The sequence below is a fragment of the Perca fluviatilis genome, chromosome 1 (assembly GCF_010015445.1).
Source record: "Perca fluviatilis chromosome 1, GENO_Pfluv_1.0, whole genome shotgun sequence".
In the NCBI taxonomy this organism is placed as follows: domain Eukaryota; kingdom Metazoa; phylum Chordata; class Actinopteri; order Perciformes; family Percidae; genus Perca; species Perca fluviatilis.
This window is the reverse complement of record NC_053112.1, coordinates 40,868,524-40,877,780: the sequence shown is the minus strand read 5'-3', so window position 1 is coordinate 40,877,780 and position 9,257 is coordinate 40,868,524. Positions and strand designations below refer to the sequence as shown.

Sequence of the window (9,257 nt, the reverse complement as noted above, 5' to 3'; positions counted from 1 at the left end):
TCTGTCTCTCTCAGACACTGAAGGGAATTGCTCTGGGTCACTCTGTATCACTCCTTCCCTTATCAGCTCTCTCCATTCCTCTGCTCCATTCCCCTTGTTTGAGAGGCTGTTGATTCAAACTTCTGTATACTGTCTATCAGCCTCTGCCTCTGTTGCAACACCACCATTGGCAATGCCAAATATCTTCCTCTTATGTAGTCGAATGCTCAGAGCTCAGAGTTGTTAGAGTTACAGAGGGAGGCTCTGTTGTGTAGCTCAAATACCACATAATGCTCTGAGCGTCCAGCAAATGCCACTGTCATCTGCATCTTTCAGAGTGAGTTACAATGAGTAACAGGGAAGAGGTTCAGTGTCTTGCTCAAGGACAATTTGACAGGACATATACAGTATATGTAGCTCTTGATGAACAAGCTGGCTGTCAGTTAAATCAAGTTTGCAAACTTTAAGCCACTGACGAGTCTTGGAACAGCCTGGCGGTGTATTTTTAACTAAGTCGAACTGAACTGAGTTACAGTTTACGCACTGTTCCTTCATCGCATCGCCTCCTGCTCAGCGTGAGCGTCACTCTATAACTGACTATTATGTCTTGTGCCTGGCTGCACAAAGTGCTCTGAGCTCAACTTGTCTCCCCTGGCAGTTGTTCTGTCTGAGGTGATCATGTCAGCGTGATCATTTTGTCAGCCTTGGGAGCTTAGATGCATTCGCTCGGCCATGACCAGCTGTCCAGGGTTGACTGACTGACTGTGTGTGTGTGTGTGTGTGTGTAACTCTAAGGCCCTGACTTAATTTTTCCCTCCACTTGCTTTTGAGACTTTGGTTCACTTTGTTCATGCATGACTGTTTCTTTGTATGTTCTTAAACATGTAAGAGTTGGAAAAGGGTGACAATGACATCTGAAGTCACAAGCAGCAGCGATATCAGTCCTACGTCAGTATGTGCACAAGATGTGTTCAGGCACAGTATTGAGTGTAACACAATGTCTACACAGCCCGCGTAGCAAAAGCAGCACATTAGCAGAGCAGCAGCCTCAACTTTAGACTATTCTCGAATTTCAGCACTACTTATAATCATATCCATAGCTATTTTCTCACAAACACTACAAACATTTTCTCCCAAGCTAGCTTCTTGTCAATTTTGTCCTCATCACTACTTTCTTCTCTGGCTCCTTTCAGCTCAGGAAGACTTTGTGTCACTGGCCGAGATGGAGGACTCCTTGTTGAGGAACCTTTTCAGGGGTTACCAGAAGTGGGTGCGGCCCGTCCAGCACTCCAACGACACTATCACTGTATGCTTTGGACTCAAGATCTCACAACTGGTTGATGTGGTGAGGAAACAACAAACACACTGGAGGCATTTAGCATAGAGAAGTGTCAAGTTATTTTAAGTTTTAAAATGGGCCTAGCAGCACATGCAAAGCAAGGCTCATACATGCTCGATCCCAAATTATTGTTAACCTGCACGAATACTACCTTGTGATATTCATCCTGGTTCTTTGTTCTTTGTTTTCAACTCTATGGTGATCTTTAAGGCCAGTTTGTGCTGTTGTGGTTCCTGTAATTGTGTTAGATGGGAAGGGAATAGGTTTACTGTATATAAAATGGATATCATAGTGGATGTGAATGAAAGTGATTAGGCCATTTTTGTCATAATTCTCAACAAAATAAATAAGTTGTTTTTATTTATGTAAAACGTTTAACAGATTTTGATTTAAGCATCTGCATTTGATTCGAATGCAGCTTGTGAGATTACTTTGCATTTTAGTTATATTGAAAGAGGCAGGAGGGAAGAAGGTAAATCAATAAAATCAGGCTGACCTTTGAAAAGCCAATAGATAAAACCCACTAATAAAATCAAATCGTTGAGGACATGACCTCAGTGTCCTACATGGCAGCTCTGGCTCTGTCCATGCCATACATTATGTATTATATTAATATTAGATAGATGAGGGTATTTTAAACTGTCTCTGCAGTGATCACATCCTGAGCGCCCTTGAGTAGAACCAGACATAGAGGCTCTAATGCTTCTAATGCTGTTAAGTTAAGGAAGTTTTCTGCAGACATTAAAATTGCTTTTTTAACATGGTTAATAAAACTGGTAACAGTCTTTTGACGTCGGAGGGTTATGTTTTGGAACAGGAGAGGAACGAAAGAAAATGAGTAAGGAGAGAAGGAAGTGAAACTCGCCATCACTGATCAAAGAATATAGCCTACAAAGAGGACAGGTGATTATTTTGAAAGAAGAAAGAGGCAAGATGCAAGGAAGGAAATAGAAATAAGTCTAAACATTTTGTAGAGATTGTTCAGAGATGGCTCATCATCTGTTTAGGAAGGGACAGGAGGTTACTATTTAATGTTAAGAAGCAATGATAAAATATAACCAGGGCAAAGAAAAGCCAATACAAAGACAAAGAAAGGCAGGTTTGGAGTATGAGAGATGGAAATGGTTGGCTATTAAAGGAGGTATAGTATAGAAGCAACACTGAGGCTAGAATTGTGAGGATAAATGAGGAGGAGGGAAAGGAGCGGTGGGATTTAAAGGGGCACAGATAGGAAGATAGAGTATAAAGAAGAGAGAAGAAGAAAGGTTACAAGAGAGGTCCAAAGAGGTCTTTCATGCAGAGGAAGTAATCAGGCCATCAGGCTGAGAGGAACCAGATCACATTTATTATTTACACACACACACACACACACACACACACACACACACACACACACACACACACACACACACACACACACACACACACACACACACACACACACACACACACACACACACACACAAAGCTGCTCCTACAACTCCACAGAGGGACACATTTTGATTACATCAGCCTTTGATGTTCGTTTTTCTGCCACATAGAAATAACATTTAGAAGAGTGCCATCTTGTGGTATTTTAGCTAAATGACAGTGATAAAACCCCCACCTCAGATCAATGTCATGCAATCAGGTGTGCCTCAGTGCCTCTCGAGAGCAGACAAATCTATCCCATAGATTTTCTCTCTTCTCTAGTTTAACTCTTTATGTTCCTGCGAAGCATTTCCTGCAAAGAAACTCGACAATTTACACAGAAAAACCTTTCTGACTACCAGAAATTCATTACCGTCTTTGTCCTCCTCCTCTTACTCCTCTCCATCACCCTCTTTCCATGCCTCTCTCTTTTGTCCTCGTGCTGTATATGTCGATACTTCGTATTGAGCAAATGAGGAAGCGGAACATATTGCCACTGATATTGGAGAGTAACTTGTGCTTCTCTCGCTCATTACTATAGATTTTCCCTGAAGCAAGGCACTTAACCCCTCAGCTGTTCCAGTGTGCTTTCTTAGTGGCAAGCAAGAGAAGCAATTAACACATTCTGGGGAAAAATCTTCCTTTTTAACTAGGTTTAAGTACTTCACTACTTTAAGTCTTTCATCCCACTCAACTTTTTGTCTCCAGTTTCTGGTTTGCTCATCAACACCTCATTAGCCTATTTTATTGTTCACAGTAAGCACCACTAATATGTATAAATGGTGAACTCATTTCTTTCCTGTCTTCCTGCAGGATGAAAAGAACCAACTGATGACTACAAATGTCTGGCTCTGGCAGGTGAAAATGAACGCTAACATTTAAAAATGCTGGATTATTAAATTGTGGGGTGCTATTTTAACATCTAGGGATGTTGTTTAGGGCTGGAATGTTTAGGAGATAATCAGTTTATTAGCTAATAAACACACACACAGAAAAACACACAGAGCCTATAAAACATGTACACACATGTCACATATAATGGTCTGATTGTTATGATTTTAATGGAGTATTCAAGTTCTCACAAATGTAATGTAATTATGTTTTATATTCACATATTTCAAAAAGTGCAATAAGAAGAGACATTTTCCATTTGCTTTGTGCAGTTAGCAGTCTGTTTCTGTCCATGGTGCTGAAATGGAAAAGATGCACTTACAAGATTGCTCCGGGGCTGCTGGAAATTCCGCAGGATCATGCTCTTTTTGCCCAGATATCAGTATCCGCTTTCTTTATGTTGGAATTTATGATTGCCAATAAACCAGAGCATGTTTTCTCCCGGAATTCTGTGTCGACTAGCCAGACCCTCCTCCGCAGCGCTGTGGAGGAAGGCCTGGCAAAGCGACACTAAGCTTAGTCTAGTGTCTTATTATGTTACTTAAAATACAGTACATTATTATTTATTTATTTAAAGGAGTGGATTGACGTGAAGCTGAAGTGGAACCCAGATGACTATGGAGGTATTACCTCCATCAGAGTGCCTTCAGAGACTATATGGCTACCTGACATCGTCCTGTATGAAAAGTGAGTTAGGCAGCCCTCTGCACACATCAGTAGCACATTCTGAGGCACATCCATCCATTTTTCTTTCCTTATTGATCATATTATGTTACCTGGTCTTAATGACTTATTATTCCCCTTTCTTTCTCATCTTTTCCCAGTGCGGACGGTCGCTTCGAAGGTTCCCTGATGACCAAAGCCATTGTGCGCTGGGATGGTACCATAACATGGACTCCCCCCGCCAGCTACAAGTCCTCCTGCACCATGGATGTCACCTTCTTCCCCTTCGACCGACAGAACTGCTCCATGAAGTTTGGCTCCTGGACTTACGATGGAAACATGGTGGACCTGGTCCTGGTGGATCACTACGTGGACCGTAAAGACTTCTTCGATAACGGCGAGTGGGAGATCCTTAATGCCACAGGAGTAAGGGGAAGCAGGATAGATGGGGTGTACTGGTACCCATTTGTCACCTACTCCTTCATCCTCAAGAGATTGCCCTTGTTCTACACCCTCTTCCTCATCATCCCATGCCTCGGCCTCTCCTTTCTGACTGTGTTGGTGTTTTATTTGCCATCAGACGAAGGAGAGAAACTGTCACTTTCCACGTCAGTGCTGGTGTCGCTCACTGTGTTCCTCTTGGTCATAGAAGAAATCATCCCTTCATCCTCGAAGGTGGGTTTCCTAAGATGGTAGAAGGCAATTTCCATTTAAAAAGTTTCTACTGGGCTATAATATTGAAATATATACTACTTTTTCCTGTGTTCAGTTATCTTAATTGGAATCTTAATTGCAGCATGCTCAGATCACAACTACAGCCCTCTCAATTAACTGCAGCTTAAACTGCATGTCAACTCAATTAAGAAGCTATCGACTTTAGATACATCTCAGTTCAATACAGAAGACTACAGAGCTCAAAAAGACAATGACTGCATCCAAAATCACCTACTTTTCACTACTACACTATTCCATATTCTTTTTTGAGGATTATTTTCTATCACCCCACAATGCAAATTAAAAAGTACCACACATACATTAATAAAGCTTCAACTACCATCATGCATTGTGGGTTAATTCTAATGACTTTGGTGATCCTCTGACGTTTCATCTAGCACCACCACAGTTTTCACTCATTCAGTGAAATAGCTTGACATCTACTAGATTTACTGGGGCAACTTGGGCAAACGTTTGTACAGGCATTCATGGTTCCCAGATGATGAATTCTAATCACTTGGTGATCTCCTAAATTCTTTCTCTGGTAGTGTCACCATAAAGTTGACATTTTTGTTTGGTGAGTGAAACATTTTGACAACCATTTGATGGATTGCTGTAAAATTTTAGCAATGCCTTAACCTTTCATCTAGCACCATCTTCAGGTCAAAATTCTTTCCAAATACCTGCAAAACTACTCTGGTGATACTATGGCTGGTGGGCAGTGCTTGGTTTTGGCTCAATTGTTTTCAAAAAGGTTCCTGGGTCACAAACGTTCTAATTTTTAAGCTTAGCAGTGCACTAAATGTTTAATAAAATTTGAGGCGAAAAATTAACTTTCAGTAACCACTACATTTCTCTATGTCCAGGTGATTCCACTGATCGGAGAATACCTTCTCTTCATCATGATCTTTGTCACTTTCTCCATCATCGTCACCGTCTTTGTCATCAACGTCCACCACCGTTCCTCTGCTTCTTACCACCCCATGGCCCCCTGGGTAAAGAGCCTCTTCCTTCAGAGACTGCCCAGACTGCTGTGTATGAGAGGGCACACTGACAGGTAATATAGGATTAACTTTAGTTTAAGGAATGGTTTGACATTTGGGAAAAATGCTTGTTCGCTTTTTTTCCAAGAGTTAGAGGAGAAGATTAGTGTAGTTTAGCATAACAATTTGCGATGGGGAAACAGCTAACCTTTTAACTAGCTAAGCAGTTGTCAGGCAATTAGCTGAGACCATTAGAAGTTACTGGTCCTGGCCAAGAAATAGTCTGACACATAACCTTCGTGAAACGGACAATTGTCGTTTTTACACTTTGGTTTTTCGTATGGATTAAACAAACAAGATATAACGTGTTAATCAGACGTGCTGGTAGGCAGATTTTGTTACCTTTGGACAGAGCCAGGCTAGCAGTTTCCCTCTGTTTCCAGTCTTTAAGCCAGGCTAAGCTAACTCTCGTGGTGGTAGCTTCATATTAAGTGTACAGACATACAGTCATCTTCCCATCTAACTCCCAGCAAGAAAAGAAAAATTAAGTGTATTTCCCAAAATATCAACTATTCAATTGTTATCTGCCAGTACACATTAGAAGATAAATATTATGTAAAAATGAATGAAACAGTTAGTGTCCATTATCCTCAGATACCACTTTCCAGATATGGAGATGCGCAGCCCGGAGCTGAAGGCCCGTAAAGGTCTGGGGAGGAGGGGGGCTCCTGGCCAGCAGAGAGGCCCCCTTGCAGGGAAAGAGGACGAGAACCAAGCCTGGCTGGCCATGCTGGAGAAAGCAACCAGTTCAGTTCGCTACATCAGCCGTCACATCAAAAAGGAGCACTTCATACGGGAGGTGTGTGGGCAGTCATGGGATAAAAGTGTTTGCTTGCATATTTTTTATCCTGTTACAGCTTATTGTTTGTTAAATTGGTCTCATTTGCTCTATAATTGCTATCAAAATGACACAAAGTAGTTATTGTGTCCTGAATGAGGGATGATTTCCCTGTGAAAAGTGCTTGAGGCTGACACAGATTCACAGCTGTGGACCTTTCTTTTTTGTCTCTGTCTCTGTCTCTGTCTCTCTCTCTCTCTCTCTCTCTCTCTCTCTCTCTCTCTCTCTCTCTCTCTCGTCTCATTCAGGTTGTTCAAGACTGGAAGTTCGTGGCTCAGGTGTTGGACAGGATTTTCCTGTGGGCTTTTCTTACAGTGGCAATACTTGGAACAGTCCTGATCTTCACCCCTGCTCTGCAGATGTACTTCAGCACACCTTGATGCACACACAAACTCACAAATACTCCCCAACAGCACATACTTGTTTTCCAGTTTGTCCGATCTGACTGTTACTTATTGATAAAGCTCAATAAAACATTCACACTGTATACTTCTTTTGTAGAAACAAGCTCGAGCTACAAACTTTTGCACTACAGTATGGTTTTCAACCTGTAATGACTACTGCAAACTGCAGGGTTCTAGATGCAACTTGTCATTTGTTGTAAGGTGCATGCACAGGAGTCCAAGGGAATGAAAGCAATAAGCAGGTTATCGTAGCGTGTATTATTTGAGTATTCATGTTTGTATAAATGTAACATTGTAATTATACATGCAACAACATGCACACTATCACTCCATGCATAATGAGTTGTTTTGTGTCACATGCACCATGTTGTCCAGCCAGCTGTAAGTACTGTAATGATGATGATGATTAAAAGAATTTAATTAATGTACTAAATACGTTTTCCAGCCCTGTTTTTCAGGCTATCTTAGTCTGGATCAACGGAATTACATTTCCAGGATAATTGCCTGACATTCTGTGTGGCTCACACGCCCGATGTCCCTCACCTTCTGCTTTCTGTGTGTTGCTTAAACTCTGTTTGCTTCAGGAAACAATAACAAACTTAAAGTGATGGTTCGGAGTAATTTCACCCTAGGGTCCTCTGCACCTTGACCTCGAGCCAAACAACCCTCCAGATGCTTTTTTCAGCTTGGTCTAACACTGGGAGAGTTAGCGTTATCAGCTGAATAGCTTAGTGCAAGACTAATGGATCCAACTGTGTTATCTCGTAAACGACCCCACTAATAATGCCCAAAATGACACAAAAATTCTACACTCATAAAACGATGGATTGGAAAGTTTATAAGTACACCAGAAGTTTATTTAAATAACACTTGCCTGTTGGCTTCTGCTCTCTGCTGCTACCACTACCGGCAGTAAGAGTGTTTAGGGACATCTACAAATTACAACACCGAAAAGAGATACAACAAATATATTTATTCATTTAACTTATTTTTTTAAAGTAAGTGCTGTAGTACAACTAGCAGGAGACAAGTTATAATTGAGGTAAGTTTGGAGACACTACCTTTAATCATTAAATTAATTCATATTTTTGTTGTATCTCTTTTTGGGACAGATTGGTGGGGATTGCTTATGCTGGTAAGAGCAGATTACATTTAACCATGTATCTAGCTAATTTAAATAGCTCATGTTACTGTATTGTTAAAGATCCAATATTTAATATATTTACTGTAATAAATCCAAAAATGACCTCAATGCGTAATCAGATATTAAGGAAACATGCTAGGTTGAAATACTATAGTGACTTTGTCTAACGTTCTATCAAAATATCTGTTGAAATATGAATATATATATATATACATAAATGATCTATCAATGGTTTTAGTTAATTTAATGGTTAATGGTTTTAGTTAATTTAATGGTGTAAAACTGAAGTGTAACTTCTTACCTTTCAAACAGTATATCGTTTTAACAATTTATTACTTTAGCTTTTACTTTACAAGAGTAAAGTACGCTATCACCGGTGAGTTAGCCGTGCGCTACACTTGGCCATAACCGGACACCCCTATCGCCTCGCTGTAAACATTGGGGTATTAAGTCCCATCAAAGCTGTCAAAACTACCGGATCGTACTTCCGTCCCTCACAATAAAATGACATGCTTCAACAACTCAGAATTATGCAATAAAAGCTCCTTGATTTCCAGTACAGTAAAAAATAAACTGTTTAGAGGGAGCGTGGCCCGAGTGTTCTTACGTCATCAAAGTCACTTTCATATACTAATTAGACATGTCGATTTCCATGTACATATATGAAAAATCATATGTAGATTTTTAGATGGGTATAGATCAATTCTGCTAACATTTTATGTCATTTCAACATTTGTATACTCCCATTGAATTATATAGCTAGAGTACTCGAGTTGGTTACTCACAAAAACAATTGAGACACAGCCAGTAAAGTGATCCTGGCTAACGCCAC

At 40.5% G+C, this 9,257-nt stretch overlaps 1 protein-coding gene across 1 annotated transcript in view; it reads left to right on the top strand.

Moving 5' to 3' along the window:
* chrnb3a (cholinergic receptor nicotinic beta 3 subunit a) overlaps nucleotides 1-7,714 on the top strand; it is a 12,311-nt gene extending 4,597 nt beyond the window's left edge. The window contains exons 2-8 of the mRNA XM_039804209.1: nucleotides 1,173-1,324; nucleotides 3,542-3,586; nucleotides 4,197-4,306; nucleotides 4,444-4,957; nucleotides 5,863-6,053; nucleotides 6,634-6,838; nucleotides 7,126-7,714. Of these exons, the coding sequence (XP_039660143.1) occupies nucleotides 1,173-1,324; nucleotides 3,542-3,586; nucleotides 4,197-4,306; nucleotides 4,444-4,957; nucleotides 5,863-6,053; nucleotides 6,634-6,838; nucleotides 7,126-7,257 (1,349 nt within the window). The 3' untranslated portion in view covers nucleotides 7,258-7,714. The remainder of the gene's footprint in view (nucleotides 1-1,172; nucleotides 1,325-3,541; nucleotides 3,587-4,196; nucleotides 4,307-4,443; nucleotides 4,958-5,862; nucleotides 6,054-6,633; nucleotides 6,839-7,125) is intronic.
* The last annotated feature ends 1,543 nt before the right edge of the window (nucleotides 7,715-9,257 follow it).